The 24,366-nt window shown below is 51.9% G+C and overlaps 2 protein-coding genes across 5 annotated transcripts; one reads left to right on the top strand and one right to left on the bottom strand.

The window, feature by feature from the left end:
- Positions 1 to 1,357: 1,357 nt before the first annotated feature.
- On the bottom strand, positions 1,358 to 19,058 carry LOC101163381 (immunoglobulin superfamily DCC subclass member 3). Its single transcript, XM_023963987.1, has 14 exons — positions 17,036 to 19,058; positions 12,538 to 12,843; positions 12,323 to 12,467; positions 12,122 to 12,252; positions 11,900 to 12,037; positions 11,657 to 11,815; positions 9,762 to 9,927; positions 9,441 to 9,691; positions 8,991 to 9,155; positions 8,687 to 8,875; positions 8,137 to 8,241; positions 7,941 to 8,064; positions 7,733 to 7,841; positions 1,358 to 1,444 (listed from the first exon to the last, which is right to left on the bottom strand). The coding sequence occupies exons 1-14, from the start codon at positions 17,082 to 17,084 to the stop codon at positions 1,370 to 1,372; spliced, it is 2,112 nt and encodes a 703-aa protein (XP_023819755.1). The 5' UTR covers positions 17,085 to 19,058; the 3' UTR covers positions 1,358 to 1,369.
- A 185-nt stretch (positions 19,059 to 19,243) lies between these two features.
- Positions 19,244 to 22,728, top strand: polr3gl (RNA polymerase III subunit G like). Of its 4 annotated transcripts, none has more exons than XM_004085065.4 (8): positions 19,244 to 19,402; positions 20,382 to 20,529; positions 20,848 to 20,977; positions 21,056 to 21,124; positions 21,202 to 21,258; positions 21,373 to 21,461; positions 21,536 to 21,661; positions 21,730 to 22,728. In XM_004085065.4, the coding sequence occupies exons 2-8, from the start codon at positions 20,425 to 20,427 to the stop codon at positions 21,814 to 21,816; spliced, it is 663 nt and encodes a 220-aa protein (XP_004085113.1). In that variant the 5' UTR covers positions 19,244 to 19,402; positions 20,382 to 20,424; the 3' UTR covers positions 21,817 to 22,728. The 4 variants fall into 4 exon arrangements, with proteins under 4 accessions (XP_004085113.1, XP_011491749.1, XP_011491750.1 ...); XM_011493447.3 differs by having other exon boundaries at positions 21,527 to 21,661; XM_011493448.3 differs by having other exon boundaries at positions 19,262 to 19,438; positions 21,527 to 21,661.
- The last annotated feature ends 1,638 nt before the right edge of the window (positions 22,729 to 24,366 follow it).

Here is a 24,366-nt window from a genome sequence, read left to right as displayed (position 1 = left end):
TGGTCACAGAAGGCGTCCTGACCAGGTCCCCCGTACGGGACCACAAACCTCCAAACATGTGTTCTGTACAGCTGAGAGCAGCAAGAACTTGTTTTGGTTTTGTTTGTTCTTCAACTCTCAACTGGTAAAAGAGTGAAAACAAACAGGAAAGGCGATGTATTTTTGGATCTTTGACTGGACGTCAGCAGTTTGAGAACATTTGGTTAAAACTCTGTTTCTCATTCAGACGTCTGAGGTTTCTTTCGGCAAAGCTGACGCAGACGGCGCGCGCCCCGCCAAAATAAAGCATTCAACAGGAAATGCTTCCTGTTCATCTCTCAGCAGCTTCTAACAGTTACGAAGGGTTTCCATGACGACCAGCATCGTCTGGCCATCAGTGAATCACAACTGGAAGTCTGAGCTTCAGTGTGCTTCAGGGTCTGAACTCTGAAGATTAAGAACTTTGGGGAACCTGGATCTGGGTTCCTTTTTAGGCTAATGAAGACGAGATCAAGCTTAGTGACCTAGTCTCGTAAAGGAAGAGCGTTTAATCCTCAAGGACCCCTTCTGGGTCTAAATGGTACAATCTGCAGCGGATCGGTTCTTCTTTGCTCTGTTGACAGTCAGGGTTCTGCAAGAACGGGCAAAACTATCATCATGAATGTACTCTAACTAGTTTAAGGCATTAGAACGTATTAGAACAACACCAGAACTGAAAAAGAACGTCAACTTCTACCAGAAGGAAGAACGAAAACCATGAAAACTTTTACAGAACGTCAGAGACCAAAGATAAAAAAATGTTCATTTCTATCTTCACCATCTTTCCTGCATGCTAAATATTAACATGTAACACACACTTTAGTAAGGCTTTGCTTCTGCGACCTCATTTCAGGAATGTTTCAACATCTGGTTTAGCTTTTATACTTTTTCATCTCTAATCATTTAATGTGTATTAAAATAAATATATAACAGTAACTCTCCAGTTCTGCAGATGGGGTTTCTGGATGCTAAACATCACTTCTGGTTTTTGGATTCTGAAACAAAGACTAGCACGTACACCCCAGGAACCTTTTCAACTTTTTTGGCTCTGAGCTCCTGAAGCAGCACTGTGGGAGAAAATACCTCTTTCTGAGGAGGACAAGGAAGAAAAGAATCAATCAGGAGTGGAAGCTGGCCCCCAAGGAGCCTTTGCTTTTGAGGTAGGTCAGTGACCGGCACCATGGCCTGACGGCGGTCCGGGACAACAAGTTTGAGGTAGTGTTCTTTGGAAGTAAAGAGTTTGCTGAAATATGGGGGGGGGGGTCCCCTCTACATCCTCTGTTGGCTTGAGGAAGAGAAGGTTCCACAGGGGGGGCAGGGGGGGGGGGGGGGGGGGGGGGGGGGGTTGGGGTTATCCCGGTCCAATCTGTGCTGGTAAAGGTGGCTCAATTATAAGGATCACCGGTGGAGAGGTGGAGTCAACTGCCTGCAGGTGGAGGAGAAGACTCCATATCACGAACAGAACAAACTTTAACAAGAAACAGAGGTCTGATGGGGGTCTGATGGGGGTCTGATGGGGGTCTGATGGAGGTCTGGGGGGGATCTGATGGAGGTCTGATGGAGGTCTGGGGGGGATCTGATGGGGTCTGATGGGGGTCTGATGGGGGTCTGATGGGGGTCTGATGGGGGTCTGATGGGGGTCTGATGGAGGTCTGGGGGGGATCTGATGGAGGTCTGATGGAGGTCTGGGGGGGGTCTGATGGGGGTCTGATGGGGGTCTGATGGGGGTCTGATGTGGTCTGATGGGATCTGATGGGATCTGATGGGGTCTGATGGGGGTCTGATGGAGGTTTGATGGGGGTCTGATGGAGGTCTGGTGGGGATCTGATGGAGGTCTGGTGGGGATCTGATGGGGTCTGATGGAGGTCTGATGGGGTCTGATGGGGGTCTGATGGGGGTCTGATGGGGGTCTGATGAGGTCTGATGGAGGTCTGATGAGGTCTGATGGGGGTCTGAGGGAGGTCTGAGGGACGTCTGATGGGGGTCTGATGGGGTCTGATGGGGGTCTGATGGGGGTCTGATGGAGGTCTGATGGAGGTCTGGGGGGGATCTGATGGAGGTCTGATGGGGGTCTGAGGGACGTCTGATGGGGGTCTGATGGATATCTGATGGGGGTCTGATGGGAGTCTGAGGGAGGTCTGATGGGGGTCTGATGGGGGTCTGATGGGGGTGTGATGGGAGGTCTGATGGAGGTCTGATGGGGGTCTGATGGGGGTCTAATGGGGTCTGATGGAGGTCTGATGGAGGTCTGAGGGGGGTCCGATGGGGTCTGATGGGGTCTGATGGAGGTCTGATGGGGTCTGATGGGGATCTGATGGAGGTCTGATGGAGGTCTGAGGGACGTCTGATGGGGGTCTGATGGGGGTCTGATGAGGTCTGATGGAGGTCTGATGGGGGTCTGGTGGAGGTCTGGTGGGGATCTGATGGAGGTCTGACGGGGGTCTGATGTGGTCTGATGGGGTCTGATGGGGGTCTGGTGGAGGTCTGATGGAGGTCTGATGGAGGTCTGATGGAGGTCTGATGGGGGTCTGGTGGAGGTCTGGTGGGGATCTGATGGAGGTCTGACGGGGGTCTGATGTGGTCTGATGGGATCTGATGGGGTCTGATGGGGGTCTGATGGAGGTCTGATGGAGGTCTGATGGGGGTCTGATGGGGGTCTGATGGGGGTCTGATGGGGTCTGATGGGGTCTGATGGAGGTCTGGTGGGGATCTGATGGGGTCTGATGGAGGTCTGATGGGGTCTGATGGGATCTGATGGGGGTCTGATGGGGGTCTGATGGGGGTCTGATAAGGTCTGAGGGAGGTCTGAGGGAGGTCTGATGGGGGTCTGATGGGGTCTGATGGGAGGTCTGATGGGGGTCTGATGGGGGTCTGATGGAGGTCTGATGGGAGGTCTGTGGGAGGTCTGAGGGAGGTATGTGGGAGGTCTGACGGGGGTCTGATGGGGGTCTGATGGGGGTCTGATGGGGGTCTGATGGGGGTCTGATGGGGGTCTGATGGGGGTCTGATGGAGGTCTGGGGGGGATCTGATGGAGGTCTGATGGAGGTCTGGGGGGGATCTGATGGGGTCTGATGGGGGTCTGATGGGGGTCTGATGGGGGTCTGATGGGGGTCTGATGGGGTCTGATGGGGTCTGATGGGGGTCTGATGGAGGTCTGATGGGAGTCTGATGGGGTCTGATGGGGGTCTGATGGGGTCTGAAGGGGGTCTGATGGGGGTCTGATGGGGGTCTGATGGGGTCTGATGGGGGTCTGATGGAGGTCTGATGGAGGTCTGGTGGGAATCTGATGAAGGTCTGATGGGGGTCTGATGGGGTCTGATGGGGATCTGATGGAGGTCTGATGGGGTCTAATGGGGGTCTGATGGGGGTCTGATGGAGGTCTGATGGGGGTCTGATGGGGGTCTGATGGAGGTCTGATGGGGATCTGATGAAGGTCTGATGGGGGTCTGATGGGGTCTGATGGGGTCTGATGGAGGTCTGATGGAGGTCTGAGGGGGGTCCGATGGGGTCTGATGGAGGTCTGATGGAGGTCTGATGGAGGTCTGATAGAGGTCTGATGGGGGTCTGATGGGAGGTCTGAGGGAGGTCTGATGGAGGTCTGATGGGAGGTCTGAGGGAAGTCTGAGGGAGATGTGATGGAGGTCTGATGGGAGTCTGAGGGAGGTCTGAGGGAGGTCTGATGGGGGTCTGATGGGGGTCTGATGGGGGTCTGATGGAGGTCTGTGGGAGGTCTGAGGGAGGTCTGAGGGGGGTCTGATGGGGGTCTGATGAGGTCTGATGGGGGTCTGATGGAGGTCTGTGGGAGGTCTGAGGGAGGTCTGGAGGGGATCTGATGGAGGTCTGATGGGGGTCTGATGGGGGTCTAATGGAGGTCTGATGGGGGTCTGATGGAGGTCTGATGGGGGTCTGATGGGTGTCTGATGGAGGTCTGATGGAGGTCTGATGGAAGTCTGATGGAGGTCTGAGGGACGTCTGATGGGGGTCTGATGGGGGTCTGATGGGGGTCTGATGGAGGTCTGATGGGGGTCTGATGGAGGTCTGATGGGGGTCTGATGGGGTCTGATGGAGGTCTGATGGAGGTCTGGTGGGGATCTGATGGAGGTCTGATGGGAATCTGATGGAGGTCTGATGGAGGTCTGAGGGAGGTCTGATGGAGGTCTGATGGGAATCTGATGGAGGTCTGATGGGGGTCTGATGTGGTCTGATGGGATCTGATGGGGTCTGATGGGGGTCTGATGGAGGTTTGATGGGGGTCTGATGGAGGTCTGGTGGGGATCTGATGGAGGTCTGGTGGGGATCTGATGGGGTCTGATGGAGGTCTGATGGGGTCTGATGGGGGTCTGATGGGGGTCTGATGGGGGTCTGATGAGGTCTGATGGAGGTCTGAGGGAGGTCTGAGGGACGTCTGATGGGGGTCTGATGGGGTCTGATGGGGGTCTGATGGGGGTCTGATGGAGGTCTGATGAGGTCTGATGGAGGTCTGAGGGAGGTCTGAGGGACGTCTGATGGGGGTCTGATGGGGTCTGATGGAGGTCTGGGGGGGATCTGATGGAGGTCTGATGGAGGTCTGAGGGACGTCTGATGGGGGTCTGATGGGGGTCTGATGAGGTCTGATGGAGGTCTGAGGGAGGTCTGAGGGACGTCTGATGGGGGTCTGATGGGGTCTGATGGAGGTCTGGGGGGGATCTGATGGAGGTCTGATGGAGGTCTGAGGGACGTCTGATGGGGGTCTGATGAGGGTCTGATGGAGGTCTGATGGATATCTGATGGGGGTCTGATGGGAGTCTGAGGGAGGTCTGATGGGGGTCTGATGGGGGTCTGATGGTGGTGTGATGGGAGGTCTGATGGAGGTCTGATGGGGGTCTGATGGGGGTCTGATGGAGGTCTTGTGGGGATCTGATGGAGGTCTGATGGAGGTCTAATGGGGTCTGATGGAGGTCTGATGGAGGTCTGAGGGGGGTCCGATGGGGTCTGATGCGGTCTGATGGAGGTCTGATGGGGTCTGATGGGGATCTGATGGAGGTCTGATGGAGGTCTGAGGGACGTCTGATGGGGGTCTGATGGGGGTCTGATGAGGTCTGATGGAGGTCTGATGGGAATCTGATGGAGGTCTGATGGAGGTCTGATGGAGGTCTGAGGGAGGTCTGATGGAGGTCTGATGGGAATCTGATGGAGGTCTGATGGGGGTCTGATGTGGTCTGATGGGATCTGATGGGGTCTGATGGGGGTCTGATGGAGGTTTGATGGGGGTCTGATGGAGGTCTGGTGGGGATCTGATGGAGGTCTGGTGGGGATCTGATGGGGTCTGATGGAGGTCTGATGGGGTCTGATGGGGGTCTGATGGGGGTCTGATGGGGGTCTGATGAGGTCTGATGGAGGTCTGATGGAGGTCTGATGGAGGTCTGATGGAGGTCTGATGGGGGTCTGGTGGAGGTCTGGTGGGGATCTGATGGAGGTCTGACGGGGGTCTGATGTGGTCTGATGGGATCTGATGGGGTCTGATGGGGGTCTGATGGAGGTCTGATGGAGGTCTGATGGGGGTCTGATGGGGGTCTGATGGGGGTCTGATGGGGTCTGATGGGGTCTGATGGAGGTCTGGTGGGGATCTGATGGGGTCTGATGGAGGTCTGATGGGGTCTGATGGGATCTGATGGGGGTCTGATGGGGGTCTGATGGGGGTCTGATAAGGTCTGAGGGAGGTCTGAGGGAGGTCTGATGGGGGTCTGATGGGGTCTGATGGGAGGTCTGATGGGGTCTGATGGGGATCTGATGGAGGTCTGATGGAGGTCTGAGGGACGTCTGATGGGGGTCTGATGGGGGTCTGATGAGGTCTGATGGAGGTCTGATGGGGGTCTGGTGGAGGTCTGGTGGGGATCTGATGGAGGTCTGACGGGGGTCTGATGTGGTCTGATGGGATCTGATGGGGTCCGATGGGGGTCTGATGGAGGTCTGATGGAGGTCTGATGGAGGTCTGATGGGGGTCTGATGGGGGTCTGATGGAGGTCTTGTGGGGATCTGATGGAGGTCTGATGGAGGTCTAATGGGGTCTGATGGAGGTCTGATGGAGGTCTGAGGGGGGTCCGATGGGGTCTGATGGGGTCTGATGGAGGTCTGATGGGGTCTGATGGGGATCTGATGGAGGTCTGATGGAGGTCTGAGGGACGTCTGATGGGGGTCTGATGGGGGTCTGATGAGGTCTGATGGAGGTCTGATGGGGGTCTGGTGGAGGTCTGATGGGGGTCTGGTGGAGGTCTGGTGGGGATCTGATGGAGGTCTGACGGGGGTCTGATGTGGTCTGATGGGATCTGATGGGGTCTGATGGGGGTCTGATGGAGGTCTGATGGAGGTCTGATGGGGGTCTGATGGGGGTCTGATGGGGGTCTGGTGGGGATCTGATGGGGTCTGATGGAGGTCTGATGGGGTCTGATGGGATCTGATGGGGGTCTGATGGGGGTCTGATGGGGGTCTGATAAGGTCTGAGGGAGGTCTGAGGGAGGTCTGATGGGGGTCTGATGGGGTCTGATGGGAGGTCTGATGGGGGTCTGATGGGGGTCTGATGGAGGTCTGATGGGAGGTCTGTAGGAGGTCTGAGGGAGGTATGTGGGAGGTCTGATGGAGGTCTGAGGGAGGTCTGATGGGGGTCTGATGGGGGTCTGATGGGAGGTCTGTAAGGGGTCTGAGGGAGGTCTGTGGGAGGTCTGTGGGAGGTCTGATGGGGTTTGAGGGAGGTCTGATGGGGGTCTGATGAGGTCTGAGGGGGGTCTGATGGGGGTCTGATGGAGGTCTGATGGGAGGTCTGATGGAGGTCTGATGGGGGTCTGATGGGGGTCTGATTGGAGGTCTGAGGGAGGTCTGATGGGGGTCTGATGGGAGGTCTGAGGGAGGTCTGAGGGAGGTCTGATGGGGGTCTGAGGGAGGTCTAATTGGGGTCTGATGGGGGTCTGATGAGGTCTGAGGGGGGTCTGATGGGGGTCTGATGGAGGTCTGATGGGAGGTCCAATGGGGTCTGATGGGGTCTGATGATGGCCTTATAAACATATGATGGAGGTCTGATGGAGGTCTGAGGGAGGTCTGATGGGGGTCTGATGGGGGTCTGATGGGGGTCTGATTGGAGGTCTGAGGGAGGTCTGATGGGGGTCTGATGGGAGGTCTGAGGGAGGTCTGAGGGAGGTCTGATGGGGGTCTGAGGGAGGTCTAATTGGGGTCTGATGGGGGTCTGATGAGGTCTGAGGGGGGTCTGATGGGGGTCTGATGGAGGTCTGATGGGAGGTCCAATGGGGTCTGATGGGGTCTGATGATGGCCTTATAAACATATGATGGAGGTCTGATGGGGGTCTGATGGGGTCTGATGGGGGTCTGATGGAGGTCTGATGGTGGTCTGATGGAGATCTGTGGGAGGTCTGATGGAGGTCTGATGGGGGTCTGATGGGGGTCTGATGGGGGTCTGATGGAGGTCTGATGGTGGTCTGATGGAGATCTGTGGGAGGTCTGAGGGAGGTCTGATGGGGGTCTGAGGGAGGTCTGATGGGAGGTCTGATGGGGGTCTGATGAGGTCTGATGGGGGTCTGATGGGGGTCTGATGGAGGTCTGATGGAGGTCTGATGGGGGTCTGATGGAGGTCTGATGGAGGTCTGATGGAGGTCTGATGATGGCCTTATAAACATATGATGTAGATCTGGTGAAGGTCTGGTGGAGGTCTAACAGATGTCTTACAGATGTCTGGTTGTGTTGTCTTAGTTCCATACTCTCTGGGGTTTGACCTTTATGGGCTCTAGTGCCATTTTCGGAGGGTGGGGGCTTCCGTGTTTTGCTGCAGAAAAAGCTGACAGGAAAGAACGAGTGGAAGAATGAGGTAAGGATATAATGGAGGAAGAATAAAAAAACAAAAAAAGACCTGAAAAGATAAAGGTGAGGCTCTCACCTCCGCCTGTAGCCCAGCATGATGAAGAGCAGGAAGCAGAGGATGCAGGCAAGACCGCTGTGGACACCAACCAGCAAGGCAGAGGTGGAGTTATTTGACTGGTCACAGTTACAGGTGGCAGCAGCTGAGGGGAGAGCAGCCGTTAGGTTGAAGTGGTTGAAGATGTCAAAGTACCAGCAGAACAAACCATCTGTACCTTCTGTTGCTCCTGCCTCAGACAGGGACACCAGACGGCTGGTAGATCGGCTGTCGCCGTTTCCATTGAACGCAACCAGTTGAACTTTGTATAGACCTTCAGGCTCTGTGGAAGGAAGAATCAGTAATTGCTATGGTGACTATGCTGCGTTCATGCAACCAGTTTGCCGGTTTGCTGTAAACTCTGAATCCAAAGAAGCCTAAACGTGAGAAAGAGAAACAGCTCAGGTGCAAAAAACCCAACATATGAACGTTTAGTTTTGGTAAAGTCCACGATGCTGCAGTAGACCTTTGTTCTACTGTGGTAGACCTTAAACCGTCTGTGGTAGACCTTCGTTCATGCTCCTCCCTTCCTCACATCTAAAATGATTTTTTATATGCAGATTCTGCGAAACAAAAGATTTTTATTTCAGTTTTAGTCATGAAGACAAATTAGGAGGTTTTGTTGGCGGTGGAGCAGGTACCACCTGTGAACCTGCAGGTCATGACGACACCATTCAAAGCCAACACGTAGACACGGACATGGAACCAGGAAAAGCACGTGAACTCACCCAGGTGTGAGACGATGTGGGTGTTGATGTGTGCAGGGACAATCTCTTGCCCCTTAATGTCTGGGTTGGAGACCCCATGGTAGGTCAGTTTAAGGCCTTCCAGTTTTCCAGGTTTACTGGGCAGTTCCCAGTACACCTGTATAGCAGTCTGGTTGAGGACTTTTGTGAAGAAACTCAGAGGATCTGGAACTGAAGTGGAACAGAAAGATGTGTTTACCTCGTGAAACTAGTACAAACATGGAGAACATCAGGAACAGCTGTGAAACAAAGCAGTGAAGAAGACTTCCTGTGTGCAGAGACCTACCGCCCCCCAGTGTCGTGGCCGTGACAGTGCTGGACTGCTGGCTGCTCCCCAGAGCAGTGTAGGCTTTCAGGTAGATGGAGTAGGTGGTGGCAGCATCCAGATTGTTTAAGTCGTGAGTGAAGGTGGTTTTACTCACTGCCTCCTGTAGCTCTGCACTGTCTGGTTCTGGTTATGTGACAGGAAGTAGAACATGAGTGAGAAACAGGTCAACTTTTGGTTGAGACTCCACCAAAAACCAAGTAGTCCCCAGGACGCAAATGAACACATAGGTAAGGTGGTCCTGATGTTCAGCAACCTCACACCTGTTTCCAGGCAGGTCCAGGTCTCTGTACAAATCCTGAATCTGAGATCCAGTGACCCTACCACAAACACCCCAGAACTTGAGGAAGACTGTTTGGTCAACCTTCTGATGGGCTTAGAAGGTGTCTGTGTCTGGTGGCTGTTTCTCACCTCCCAGTCGTCGGATGTGCAGGACGTATCCGATAATCTGCTGGCCGACCCGTTCCTCTGGCTGGTCCCAGCTCAGCTGGAGGCCGCTGGATGTCAGGGGTGTGGCCTGAAGGCCCGTTGGGGGGGCAGACAGTTCTGGGCCCTGGCTGATGGCCAACCGGGCACTGGCCTGGTTGGTACCGGCAGTGTTCTCAGCAATGCACTGGTAAATGGCCTCGTCTTCGGGGGTGATGCGAGTGATGGCGAGGGTCCTGGAAGGAACGACAGAGTTTCAGTCTGGGAAGAATCTTTCGGTCTGACGGACTCTGCCAAAACTCTCACGTGTTCCCGTTGGTGAGCTTGACGTTTCCACCGGGATTCAGCAGTTTGCCGTTCTTCAGCCAGATGAGATGTGGCTCAGGGACGCCGGTGGCTGTGCAGCTGAAGACTGCACTGCCCCCTGTTGGTCTGGAGACAGACTGAGGCCACTGAATAAACTCTGGAGGAGCTGGAACACAAGCAGATCATGAGCCTGCTGCTCTGTTTGACAACATAGTCTGACCCACAGGGGGCACTCCAGGCCACCGGGGGGCACTGTGGATTCAGGGACACGACAATCTAGACCAAACTGTTGAATCACCGGACCACAGCACGTCTGATTAACTGATGGTTTGATTGGAGCGTCTGTGTGGGGGAGGGGAGATTGGACCTTTGATCAGCTGCTTGATTCAGTCAGGTGAGGAGAGCTCTTTTACTAAGCTCCTCCCATCTCGCCACCTGCTGTGGTTCAGACGAGGTCTGGCGTCTGGTTTCAACCAAGTTTGAAATGTGGCCTTCTTTCCACAGACACGTTCTGAACTGCAGCCAGGAGCCTTTGGGCTCACAGTCCCACTCTTGACTCAGTTCTGGTGGGTCCAGATGTTCCGACTCAACATCAAAACATTTCTGCTGAAAGAGCAGACAGGTTCTCTTCTGCTTTGACCTATGACCTCTGCTAAAGACTGATTTCATGTTGTTGAGCAGTGAAACCAGCGAAAGCAGGAGGCGGGTTCTCTGAGACAGAACCTTTTCTGAACCTGGTGGTTCCTCTGGTTCTGCTGCTGCAGACCTTCATCATCGTGAGAAATTCACATTGAACTTGAACTTCTTTGTATCTGACCTTTAACCCCAGCCCGTCTGACGGACAGGTGCTGTCTCGACTTTGCAGCCTTGTCGCCATAAGAACACAGACACATGCCTCCATTACCTCTTATAACCGCAGGATGCCCCTCCCTCCTCCTACAGCCTAAATGCAAAGATGGGGCAGGGGTCAAAGGTCAAAGGGGGTCTTTATTTGTATGTTTGTGAGTCTGCCTTTTGGGGGGGTCATTAACAGACAAAAGAAATTGATTTATGGGTAGACTGAACCCTCCAGCATGAGAGCAGAGCATAGACTGCACCACACACCAGAAGCCCCGCCCCCATGATGAAGATGAAGATAGACGAGCTTCTTCTCTGCACAGACGTCTGCGCAGATATTGTGTCTGCCGAACTGCTGCTGAGAGTTTTCAGGGTGAAACCTGCAGAATCTGGATCGGTTTTCTCAGAACAGTACTGACTAGATGGATCTCAGCTGGGGGGGCATCCAGACGTGGGAAAGGAGGTGGTGAGGAGCAGGCAGACGGGAAAAAGTCCCCTTTGTAAAGTGGCTCTGTTCTCATGCTAATCCACATTCTAATGAAGCACATACGCACACAATGAGCCAAGTGACCTCTGACCCCGCCTCCCCGACCTCGAGCTGAGTGGCAGCAGGGCGAGGCCCTTAAAAAAACTCCAGAGATGGAAGAAACAGACGAGTAGGTCGGATAGTTAGAAGAGACGGATGAGGGACGAAGGATCGGTGGACGAAACCAAACCTCCCTTAAGGTTTTCCGCTGTTCCTCAAGGTTCCTGCATTTTCTTTCTCCTCAGTTCTTTTGCTGCTGACGTTTGAAATGTTAAACTAAAGAACATTTGGAATATTTTCCATCTGAGCAAACAGGTGAAGCACCTACTCTAACGGGGGGGGACCAGCCTACAGCGGCCTCTGGGTGTAGCAGAGCTATAAATGTGAGACATGGAAACACAGGTTCTGGGACAGGATGACCCGCTTTTAAAGAGACACCAGGACAGATGAACCACAACCCCGTCTGCTGCAGAGAGGTCCACAGACTGGGTCTCTGGTTCGGGTTCAGGCGGTGTGGGCTGCTGACACATACCTTGGACCACGAGCCGTCCCTGTGCAGTTCTTCTGGACCGGCTGCCGGGTCGGTTGGCAGAACAGACGTAAACTCCAGAATGCTGCAAGGTGGCATCGGAGATCATCAGGTTCCCCGTTCCCAGAACCTGGACCCCTTCCACCCCAATGGACCGACCATCTGAGGACACCAGCACAGGCAGGAAGTGATCAGTTCTGAGAGTCGGGTCAGAGCGTAGCCCTTGTCGGGTCTGGGTCTGGTTACCGAGGCGGCTCCAGGACACGATGGGGCGGGGGTTTCCTGTAGCAATGCACTCCAGGATGGCAGTCTGATGGATGTTGATGGTGAGGTTCTGAGGACCGGACAGGATGACGGGTTCCTTGTAGGTTCTGGATCCTGCAGCTGCACCCAAAGACCCTCGTCAGTGAAGAGGCAAGTGAGGGGAGGAGCTAAACTGGGATTTCTGGGACCCTGGTGTGGTCTTACCGGTGACAGACAGCTGGGCTTCGTGGCTGAATCGTATGTTGGCGATATTAGAGGCGACACATCTGAAGAAGCCGCTGTCCGAACGCTGAACGCCGGTGATCTGCAGCACGCCGTTGGGCAGCAAAGTGTACCTGCACACACAGAGACCTAAGCCCCCTGCTCCAGCCTTAGTGCTGACCCCCCCATCTTTATTGCACTCACCGGGGGTCGTTAGTGCTCAGGGGGCGTTGGTCTTTCTGCCAGGTGATGTTGGCTTCTGGGACCCCTCTCACTTGGCAGCTAAGTCGGGCCACACCCCCTTCATCCACCAGCAAGGACTGTGGGTGGGACAGGAACCTGGGCAGGGCTGTGGGGGGTGGGGGTGGTTAGTGACGATATGCGTTTGTGCACAGGTATGATAGGTGGGGGGAACTCACAGGCCAGCCTCACGTGGGCCTTGCGGCTAATCAGCATGCCGTAGCGGTTCTGAGCGGCGCACTCGTACTCCCCCGCGTCCGTCTCGTTGCTCTCACGCCGTTTGGAGAAGTTTCTTATGAGCAGCGTGCCGTTGGCGAGTATGGCCGTCCTGACGCCCGCTGCCACGGGAACACCGTTACGTCTCCAGGTGATGGTGATGGGACCTTCCCCTTCAACCTGGCAGTTTAACGTGAGGGGGCGGTCCCTGACTGCAATGATGTCATCAGGCTCCATCAGGAAAGCCAATTCAGAAGCTGCAAAAACACCTGAGAGAAGGAAAGGTTCGGCGTCAGTCCCACGAATAAAGAAAGACAGAAAACACGGGGGGGGGGGGGGTACTAATAAATCAGAAATAGAAACACTGCATTAAGAGAAATTCAAACTCGATCTATTTGAAAGCCGTGGAAACAAAAGAAATTCTACCAAAGAATTCAAAAACAAAACATCTACAGACGGTTAAATAATTAATATGATGGTGATAAAAAGGTCATTGATCCCAATGTCGACCGCTGACCGACATCTGCAATCTATCCTTTCAAACAGGAACTTTTCCTCAAAAAATGAAACTAGCCAAAGTAATCCCATTACACAAACATCTACTATTACAGACCAGTGTCTGTACTCTGACCAGTCTCAAAAATACTCAAAGTTTTCCTCACAAGGCTGGAAATTCTGCAGAGAAACAGAAACTAATGTTCAACGATCAATATGGTTTCAGAAAAAAACAGATCAACATCCATGACGATTACACAACATACGACAAAATTATAAATGTCACTGACAATAAAGAGTTCACAGTAGGAGTGTTCATGGATCTGAAAAGGCTTTTGACACATTTGACCGTAACATTTTAGTAAACAAACTGGAAAGATCTGGAATACGAGGACCAGCATCACAATGATTAAACCGTTTCATTAATAACAGGCAGCAGTTTGTCCAACTGGAGGACTGTCAATCATCCCTGCTAAATCTAAGCTGTGGAGTTCCACAAGGGTCAATATTAGGTCCCACACTGTTCATCCTTTACATTAATGTTACATTAACATTTATATCCTGATGACACAAGTACAGTCTGTACAGGGGAGAATCTCAGGGAAACTGTAAAAACAGAAAATACAGATTTAGATCAACTAAAACAATGGTTTGACAAAAGTAAACTCTCACTCACTCAGTGGTTTTTTGTTAACAAAACTAAATTCATGATTTTCTTAAATCGCCACATTCCTGCAGATGTAGAAATAAAAGTAGCCATTGATAATCCTGTTCTGGAAAGAGTAACTATAATAAAGTTCCTTGGAGTAATTCTGGACGACAAAATTGCTAAAAGCATAGCAGTGTTGGGAAAAACGCATCATACTCTCACAAAGCACGTCTACTAACATATTCATCCAGAATACTACCATAGTTACAGTACAGTGGAGAAGTTTGGGGAAATACTTATAAAACAAACCTACAGTCTGTAACCCTTGGTCTATCCTAGGCACTTTAACATTGGGAGGTGGGTCATCTAGACCCACTAGACAGAGCTCTGAACCTTTTTTCTTCAATGATTTGTGATCTTCACTGGTGTCCATGGATTACATGAAATCTTTCCACCTTTATCCACCTTTGTCATGGTAGGAAGAACACCTCAATGCAAGGGGGGGGTCATCTAAGATAGCACAAGGGATAAATATCTTATAAAAAAAGCTGTTGGAATAGTTCATGGAGTGGATTATGGGACACAAACAAATAGACCATTTTTAAAAGCTCATTGAAATTATGGGATCTAGTGAAACTGAAAACAGCTCTCATGCATAAAGACAGAAATAACTTATTACCTATGAACTTCCAACAAATGTTGAAGGACAGAGACGTACAACTTAAGAAATCAGCTGAACTTCAGAAAGCAGAGCATTCGCACTACAAAAAGAAAATGATGAATGAGTGGATTTATGGAACAGACTGGATGAAGGTTTAAAACAAACCAAACCTTTACATGAATTCAAAAAACCTAAACATCTCACTGATGGACCTGAACAAGACCGGAAATGATCCATAAATGTCACTTCTGCAAAGGTGCTGTGCAGAATGTAATGTGAATGTATAACATGAACAAAACTGAAACACAGATCATCAGGTGTAAAAAAGGGGCGGAGTCACACACAGTTGGTCTTAAAGCCTTTAAGCTCGTGTCTCATCTGTCTATTTCAATCTCTTCTCTTTGTTTTCATTTCTGTTGGAAATAAAGAAAATTGAATTGAATTCAAAAGACAGAGAGCCGGATCATAAGGAAGAACCTGCCAGAACCTCTTCATGAATTGAAGCAAACTAGAAGAAGCTCAGGTTTCTCGTTGGTTCTGTGGACTGAGAGTCCTGGTTCTGATGGTTCCTGTAGATCCAGAACTTCATGATCTTCTTCAGAAATAAAAGAAGTTCCATCAGAGAGGAAATTCAGGACAACCTCCAGACGGTTTCAGGAAGCACATCTTCAGTGATTGCTGAACCAGAACTTCTTGAAGTCTCTTTGGACCTCCAGAACTTTCTGTGGATCTTCAGCTTCTCCTTCCGGTTCCAACCCGACTCTTTACAGAGATGTTCAGATTCTTCTCAGACCACGTTCCTCTGGATTTAAGCTGCTCTTCACTTTTGTTTTCAAATATTCTGTTGGTCCAAAAGTTTGACCTAATGACCTCATCTGACATTTGTAGAAGAACAGGAACAGAACCGGAACTCCTGTTTACGATCTCTGTCTTCTCCATGCTCATCTTGACCTGGTAGATGGCGTGATGACCTGGTAGACTAGTAACCACTGGTCTCAGTTGCTTAGCCCACCCGGTTCTGTAGAAATACTAAGTGGAACCGTTCACATCTCCTCAACGGTTCCTGAATTCTGCATGTTCTGGCCTAGATAAGCACTGGGTCCAGAGCTGAACCTGGAACTGGCTGTGTTTGGTTCTGACCCACTGGATCTTTGGGTCACCCCCACCCCCCAGCACTGGACTCCAATGGACTGCAGGTTCTGCTCAGATTCTATTGATGATCGGCTCTTATGGCCCCCTGCTGCCCATCCCCCCACCCCATCCACATGAACACAAACGCATAATCTGCCCCCTTTTCAACTTGAACTCATCGGGTGACTTTCCCAAACCCTTCACCCCCCCCCCCCCCCCATTCCAAATCCCCATCAATCAGTCACCCCCTGCCCCCCCCACTCTGTCCCAGCTGCTCTTTCAGAAGATGCTGTGGGAGGAGGGACCGTGAACGTGACCCGAGTGATGGCAACAACAAAGACAACAAAAAGAGATCCAGACACAACACACACACACACACACAGCCCAGAACCAAAACTGTGCTGACACCTCCCCAGACTCAAAGTCCAGGTTTAACAGAACCAGACTTACCCGTCTGTCTCATCTGCTCCGAGTTCTGAACCCTTCTGGACTTTGTTGGAACAGAACTGCAGAACCCCCACCACAGGAACATGACCCAAACCCAGAACATGTCCAGACCACTAAAGTTCTTCCAGACCTCAGAACTGGTGAGGCTGTGGTTCTAGAACTGGGTCATACATCCAAAGATGATGGTTCTGCAGAACTGGAGACTGTCTCCATCAGCTGCTGTCTTAAAGTCTGACAACGGAACCATTTTGGGTCCAAATCCTGATGGTTTGGCTGATTAGATTAGAGGCAGGACATGGGGGGGGGGGGGTCTGATCTCTGAACCTAAGGACTGGTTCCAAGGTTCTGGTCTGAATAAGGAGTCCAAGTTGCAGCAGATACAAATCCAGTCTAGCTCAGTTCTAATGAAGTCCTACAAAAACCCAGACCTGCTCCTGGGGGGTACAGACAGCATGACCCCCCCTCCTGAGAACCAGGCTTCTGAAAGCAGGATAAGGGTTGCAGTCGCCTCCCATCTGGGTCCTCTGAGCTGCCCCCCGACCTGACCTCTACATCACCCCCCCCCCCCCCACTGGGGGGCGTGTGACGTCGCACGCTCACATTTGACCATGAACTTCACACTGACTGAACCATGCAGGTCCAATCTGCACCCCCAAACCAGACTGCCCCCCTCACACCATGCCCCCTCTCTGCTCCCACCCCCCAGGGACAGATGTCCCAGTCTGGCCCTGACAACTACTCCTATGGAGGTCCACAGAGCAAGAACCGTGGTCTTCACGGTGCTGAACCCGGCCCGCTGCTCTCTGGACCTCTTTGCCCTCAGCAGTGGCTTACAGGAGCCGCTTCAGCAAAAACTCATTGAATCAAATCTGGAACCAGACTGGGTCTGGTTTTTGGAGGAGTCTCCGTCTTCTACCTTCTAATCTAGACAACAACCCTGCAGGTCCAAGACCAACAAACAACCAACCATGAATGAGAAATGAAAAAACGTAGAAACAAAGAATGGAAGTGAATCACATGAAGCCCCCAAACGCCACCAGAACCTGTGGTTCTGCTACAGGCTGGTTCTGAAACGTACCTGAGCAGCAGAGACTCAGCAGAATCATCCAGCTTCCTGTCGTCTTCATGTTGGTCCTCTTTGGACCCGAACCATTGGAGATGAAGGTCAGCAGCTTCTCCAGGAACCCACACCTCCACTCTTCAGCCTCCTCCTTGCCTCCTCTTCCTCCAAGCTGCAGGAACTCAGATCTTTGTCACACTGACGTCCCCCCAAACTGAACCCAAGTCTGACTGGGCGGGGGCGGAGCAGATGCTGAGTGTGGGTGGGGGCTGATGTGGTGACGGCGACCCTGGGGGGGTTGAGATCCTGCCTGAGGTGGGTGTGTAGCTGATGTGACGAGCAGAGGAGTAAGATGTGAAAAATAGACGGGCGGGGGCTAAACCGCAGCTGGGGGGGGGTGAGGCTGGCTCCATCCTCCAGGACTGAGGGTCCGGACTCTCGGATCAGGTTCAGTTTTAAAGTCGTCATCGTCCAGATCAGGGGGGGGGGGACAAAATAAAGCAGGGAAGTAAAGTCCCGGGCAGAACTCAATATTTACTGACCCTAACAGCCAAAGCTTGATGTTACAAAGATGAGAAATGAAATTAGAAATAAAAGACATCAGTGGTTTTCTTTCCCTATTTAAACAAATAAATAAAGTACTTCTCAGGAAATCTTTGTCAAAGCCAACAACAAAAGAACCAAAAATAATGTCATTCAACAAAACTCCAACATTTGACTCTGAACATTCCAGGCCTTGCAGTGGGAAAAGTGCCTCAGACACAGAAATATTCCAGCTGTTTGCTGCACATTGGTCTAAGCCAGATTCCTGCCATCTTTTCTTAGCTGCAGCTTCACCAAAGTCTGGGGTCAGACTGTGAGATTTTAGCAGGAATGTCCTCAAAGCCTGTCGGCCATCTTTCTTTCGGTCATTTCTTTGTGAAGTACCGGGTGCCATGTCGCCGACCCCTGCTGAACTACGATTGGGATGTCGTGACAGGGCGTCCACATTCTGCCAGAACGATACTTTATCTCATAATCATCATGGCCCATTTAAGAGCCAAGAACTCCAGCTTCATAGAGCTGCAGTTCTGCATGTTACGCTCTGTAGCTTTTAGCCCCCTACTGGCATGGCAATGGCCGCACACTGCCACCCTGCTCCTGGGACAAAACTGCACCAAGGCCATTGTGGCTGGCATCTACTTCCAGAATAAAGGGTAGTGTGAAGTCAGCACAGGCCAAAACTGGCGCTGACGTCAATTTCTGCTCACAGCACCAAGATTCCTGTGGCAGTATGGTTTCCCCTTGGATGCCTCCAGTAGAAGACTTAAAATGAAGAGCACAGGACTCTCCGACAGGAAACCAAGACTGTGCTTTTAAGAAAATAGACACCCTTTATTACAAATAGTATTAAAATTCCTATTCTGAAAGACACCCAAAAGAGTTAACCAAACCACAAGGGCCATCATGCCCAGCCCACACAGTCAGCTGCACCCAGCCGTGCGCTCTGTTGCGGCACAACAGGCTCAATGCCACGCCCCTTGCGTACAGTGGCAGTAACCGACGCCAGTCCAGGGTGGTGGGACACTGGGCTCTGGTTGTGCCCGGGGCCACAGAAGGCCGGAAGGGGGAACCCGCTCCGATAGCTCTCGATCCGGCTTCATCACGCCGCTCCCCAGTGCGTGGATGGACGGCACTCGCTGAAACGGTGTACAGAGCACACACGATCCCCGGAAATCCCGGCCGTGGCACCGCTCCTGGACAACGGTGCACCAAGGGGTCAGCGGGTTGGATAGAGCAGAAATGCAAACAAACGATGGGAAACAAAAGAAACAGCGGCACCTGCCCCCCAGCTCAGGAGGACTCTCCACAGGAGTCGCATGAGCGGCCAAACACTGCCTGCGATCCAGCTATGGTTATGGTTATGGTTATGGTTATGGCCCCACACACAGCCAAAGGCTGTTGTAAACTTAGTTCATAAATGTTAAATGAGCTGTGATGGTAGCATGCTGCTGCTGTTCTGCTGCTGCTGTTCTGCTGCTACTTCTGCTCCAATAAAACATGTCAGTTGACATGGACAGAGTGACTCTATGGGGGGGGGGGCGGGGGGGTCTCGCGCGGGGAGTAATTCAGGGTAGAACCGCCACTGCTATCGACCATAAATGTAGCTGGATTTCTGTCCTCCTGTCCGATAGGGGGCAGAAACGCGCGGCCCAACGCAGAATGCAAGCGCGCGCAAACTGCCGTAGGACATTTCCGGTGGGTAGTAGGCGGGGCGCCTGTAAAGCGAGGTCCGGGGACGGTAAACAACCGTTCGTGGTGGAGTTTGTGAAAGTCTGAACCGAACATGGAGCGCGCCGCGGGAGCGCGCACTAAGCTGCAGCCGTAACGGAAAAGCGGGAACAGGTCAGAGGAGTCATACCCGACCGAGCGCGAGCCCAGGTCAGAAGGGAGCCCGCAGGGTTCTGATGGAGCTTCACGATCAGCCTGATCGATGAGGCTGATGACGTCAGCCGAAGCCCCTGAATCAAAAACCAAAACATTTTCCTCGTTTCTCTGAAAGCAGCTCAGAACCACAGCGACCAGAGAGGCGTGACGTCATCAGGAAGCAGGGGTTCAAACGTGGGTTCTTAGGCCCCACATGCTGCAGTGTCGTCAGTGACATCATCACATACGTCATCAGGGCTGGAATGGTTCCCTGTCGAGACGGATCCGATTCCTAGTCCATATCTAGTCAATGCAGAATTCAGTCGCCGTTTTAACGCCGCCGCCAGTGATTGGTCCGAGTTGGTCTGAGTCATCGTTTCTATAGCAACCACACTGACCAACCAGGAGTGAGCTTGTTGAAAGGCCACACCCACTTGAAAGCAGGTTACAGAAATCAGTCAAACTTGGGGTTAGGGTCAGCAGGCTCCACCCACTTTCATTGAGGCGTCTGATTGGTCAGTTTATACCTTGAACTACAGAAATGAAATGAAAAATGAGGATTATCAGGAAGAGGTTCTAAAGAATCAGATCCAGAGCGGTTCCTCTGACCCATAGAACGACTGAGGAACAGCCGTTTGTAGATGTCTACGGGATTTTCCTGTTTGGAACGCTAGGGGGCGGGGCCACTCGGTCCAGTTCCCACATGCAGTCACTGGTTTATTCCCGTTTTTTCCTCTGGAAATGCCTGTATACTGCCACCTGCTGGAACAGACGCTACATGACATCAGGTTCTGAGGGGATGGAAGGAACAACCGAAAACGATCAAACACACCTGAAAGGCCTTGATGCGCTTCCCTCTGACCTGAAAAGGGGGAGTGGTCATTGGGCTGTGTGACAGGGGCGGGGCTTACCCCGTGGACGTATCCTGATTTACAGTGGGGTCCTGTTGTGTCTTTAGGGCGGTTCTGGCTCGGTCCGGTTTTGTCTGAGGGGGACCAGCCATGGCGGGACGAGGGCGGGGCCGTAGGCCTTTCGGCACGGACTCGAGCATCAGCAGGGGAGAAGGTCTCCCCCCAGGACTTCAGCAGCCCACGCCTGTGTTTCCTGTAAGCCCCGCCCACACCAGGAAAACCCCTCATTTATATTTAAGTGTTATTCTTTTTGGTTGAATGAAATCCCTCTGTTGTTGTTTTCATTGTTTGTTAAAGCTGTTCATGTCATTCTGAACCTTGTGGGTTATTATGGGATGTCACTGACGTCTACGTTAGGCAGACATTTATCGTCTCGACGTGAACCGTAACAAACAACAGATGCAGGAAAGAGGAGCTCTGACATTTTTCTGCTCTGACACCAACAGTTGGGGTAATGCGCTGATTTTGAAGCACTGAATTCTGGGATTTGAAGTTGGTGGATTTGGTGTCCAGGTGATGGAGCAGAAGCCCCTCCCCCTGGCAGGTGGAGAAGAAGCAGAGTATCTATTGGCCCTGAAGCAGGATTTTAGAGGAGTGATGAAGAATCTGCCATTCTTCATCAAGCCAGCAGCAGCACAGCGAGGTCACACACGTGCACACACACACGCGCGCACACACACACGCAGTCTTATTTTGAAAGTCCTGCTTTCTTCCTGTGCAGATGTTCAGCGCTACTCGGACAAATATCACAGCAGCGAGCAGACGAACAGCCTCACGGACTGGAACCTGGGTGAGACGCCGTTACCACGGTAACATCCAATGAAAACGCCATCAGAACCTTCATGTCTGCACGTCTCTGGATTTCAGACTGGAGACGATTCCCCAGAGAGCTGCAGGTCCACATCAGGAGGAGAGTCAGAGAAGGCGAGTAATCCCATTACTCAGTACTCTGGGTACCTTACTGACTCGTCTGAACAGTATTCATCAGCAGTAATCAGATTACTCAGGGGGGTGAGCATCAGCTGCTGTCTCCCTCAGGTCTGGCCTTCAGCACCATGGATAGTTCTGTGCCAGTCCAGAAGAAGAAGAAGAAGAAGGAGGAAGAGGAGGTGCTGCTCAAACTGGAGGTGAAGGGTTTCTATAGAACCTCTGATGATGATGATGATGATGATGATGATGGCTTTAATGGAAGTGTCTGCAGACCCTGGAGAAGAAGGAGGAGCATGAGCAGAGCTCAGAGGAGGAGGAGGGAGGGGTGAAGAAGAAGCCGGAGGAGGAGGAGGGAGCAGAGGCAGAGGAGGAGTATGATGAGGAAGAACTGGAGGAGGTACGTGGTCAGCAGGCCTGGGTCAGAACCACGGAGGCTCTGCAGGTCTAACTGGACCCTCTGTGCAGGAAACCGACTACATCATGTCGTACTTCGACAACGGCGAGGAATTCGGCGGCGACAGCGACGACAACATGGACGAGGCCATTTACTGAGCAGCTGCTGCACGTGCACGCCACGTGCACGCGTGTGACTGAAGAGGCAGTCCAACCTGGTGTCACCTGCTGCTCCAATAAACAGACGGTCACGTGACCTCGTGTGTCGACCTGCAGCCAACAGTCTGACGTTTGATCCTTTCGGGCCGTACCATACTTCACCACCAGGGGGGGCCGACGTCCCACCTACTGTTGGCGCTGGAGCTTCTGCTTCCAGGAGGTGACGTCAGCCTGAAAGCTTCAGTTTAGTTTTTCATTTCAAACACAAAACCAACATGGTGGTTTAAAAGACATAAAATAATAGAGTGTTCTTGAAAAGGAGTGTTCCACCCCCCCCTTTTCACAAAACCTGATGGTGTACGTATTTAATACACGCATTACTATTTACAGATGGTACAAAACGTTCACGGTACTATTCTGCATGGAGACTGTGCTAAAGTGACAGTTTTTGTTTAATCCTTTCTGGCCTCATCCAGATCTATTAGTGACTTCTTGTAGGTTTTTTTGAATACATGTAAACTTTTGGTTGTAAACCTTCATCCAATCTGTTCCATAAATCCACAATTAGATAAACACATTTTCTTTTTGTTGTGTGAATGGATTACTTTAGTGTCAGTTGTTTTCTCGTCTCTGTCTGAACATTTGCTGAAAGCTTCAGGGCTGCGTCTGGATGGACTTTCAAGTGTGGTTGTACTCAAAGCTACGGTGGCCCTGAAGGTCAAACCCCTCAACACTAAAGCATGTCAAAGCTCAACATGACATGTTAGAAATCAAAGCTAAAGACCAGAAACTAAAACCCAGAACATGGAGGCTCTGATATTCCAGACAAACGGGTTCCTGGCTGAGTCACAGCTCTGCTCACGGCACGACGAAATAAACGAGACGAAATAAACGAGGATTTTAGTGACCAAACTTCATCCATTTTTAGTTTCAAGTTTGTCTTAGATTTACTGCAGTCAGAATTTGATGCTTTATTTCATAAACGTCTGAAGAGGGTAGTGAAGATTCCCCACAGTGACGTGCACGGGCCTCCGCCTCAGAACATCTGGTTCTGTGTGGGCAGAACTGTTCATGAAGGTGAGCAGTGGTGACCTTTGCCCTGCTGATCCTGCAGATCCACGTCTGGAAAAGGGCCTAAAGCTCCGCCCCCTTGTGAGCCCCATGCTGTTCTCAGCCAATCAGGGCCTCCTGAGCCGCTCAGTGTTGAGCTCAGCTGTAACATGAAATGCCTGGATGTGCAGGACATGAGGCGCACACCCAGAACAGAACCACCTTTGCTCCACTTTCCCAGAACCCCCTGCTGGAGTCAGCTAATCCCAAACTGGACCGAGCGACCCGGTCCGTTCTGCTGCTGAACCCTAGACCGGCTCCTGTGGGCGACTTTAAGTGTCACCATGTTTGCATGACCCAGATAACCAAAATCCAGTCATTTGACTTCATAGCTGCTCATGTAACTGCCCCCCCCCCCCCCCCCCCCCCAGCATGTGTGGGGTCGTACAGTTGAGAGGTGGGTACCTGATGGACGCCTGAGGGGGTGGAGCTAAGAATCAGAACGCTTCAGTGTTTCTGCCAAGGACAAACTAAAAATGACCAGAACATCTTTCTAAGAAGAGGAAACCTGAACCCAGACTGGAGTCCAGAGGGTCGGGCCGGGCCGGCCCAGAACTTCCTGCTCAGTCCCCGATCCTGGAGCTCCGTCTGCAGCAGACAGGATCCTACCATCGGTCCAGGAGCAACAGCAGCTTTCAAAGCGTCTCATGTTTCATCTGATTTCTGCTCCAAGAACTCTCCATCTGAGTCTGAGGCAGAACTGTTGTCCTTTAAATAAAGCTTTGATTCCATGAACTTGGTTTATTCTCAGCTGCTGCAGACATCGGTCAGTCTGGAGCTGTGATGCACTTTATGCACCAGCATGTCTGTGGAAAACAGCCAAGGCACAGAGGAGAGGAGAGGAAATCCTCAAAGCAAACGGATTCATGGAGGCCATGCCGCCCGCCTCTGCACAGCCACAGAGCAAAGCCCGTGATCCGGTCAGACCAGACATCCCGTTTCTGAGCTCCAGGATTGGATCCTGATCTGAAATGAGATGTTCCAGATGAGATAGGCTTTATTTACCCCAGGATGGGGACAGTCTGTTGTCTCGGCAGCACAGGAGACAGTCGAATAGCGAAGTTGACCCTGAAAATCAGGATTCAGATTTGGTGATCCAGTCCGTATTAAATTCCGCTGTCAGGTATTTCAAAGGTTGGATTGAATCCTGGATCAGGTTGAGGCGGATCCTGTGTTGGTTTCTGTGCATTTAGCAAACCCGATCTGAAATGTCATTCTCAGTGTTTACTCTTCCAAAAACAGACTCAATATTCTCACTAAATTCATTTTCCCAAAAGTGTTGAGTCACCGGCCTGGACCCCCATCTGCAGTGACATCACTGACCTGTGGAGTTCATGTGGATCCACCTCCAGCAGCAGCTTCAGCTGTCCACGGGGTTCAGGAGTGTTTCTTCCAGAAGGTCATTGGTGAGGTCACACACTCATGCCGGTGGAGAAGGAA

Source organism: Oryzias latipes, chromosome 16 (assembly GCF_002234675.1).
Source record: "Oryzias latipes chromosome 16, ASM223467v1".
NCBI classification, from domain to species: domain Eukaryota; kingdom Metazoa; phylum Chordata; class Actinopteri; order Beloniformes; family Adrianichthyidae; genus Oryzias; species Oryzias latipes.
Note: the sequence above shows the minus strand (reverse complement) of the source record. Positions and strands in the feature narration are given on the sequence as shown.

Bases quoted from the DNA above. Each gene is read 5' to 3' on its own strand.
- polr3gl (XM_011493447.3), top strand. From the start codon at position 20,425: ATGGCGGGACGAGGGCGGGGCCGTAGGCCTTTCGGCACGGACTCGAGC. The intron at 21,125-21,201 runs GTGAGACGCCGT...TCTGGATTTCAG, and splicing joins CCTCACGGACTGGAACCTGG to ACTGGAGACGATTCCCCAGA. The intron at 21,662-21,729 runs GTACGTGGTCAG...CCCTCTGTGCAG, and splicing joins ATGAGGAAGAACTGGAGGAG to GAAACCGACTACATCATGTC.
- LOC101163381 (XM_023963987.1), bottom strand. From the start codon at position 17,084: ATGAAGACGACAGGAAGCTGGATGATTCTGCTGAGTCTCTGCTGCTCA. The intron at 9,692-9,761 runs GTGAGAGTTTTG...CGTTCCTTCCAG, and splicing joins AAGCTCACCAACGGGAACAC to GACCCTCGCCATCACTCGCA. The intron at 9,156-9,440 runs GTGAGAAACAGC...TCACATAACCAG, and splicing joins GCACATCCGACGACTGGGAG to AACCAGACAGTGCAGAGCTA.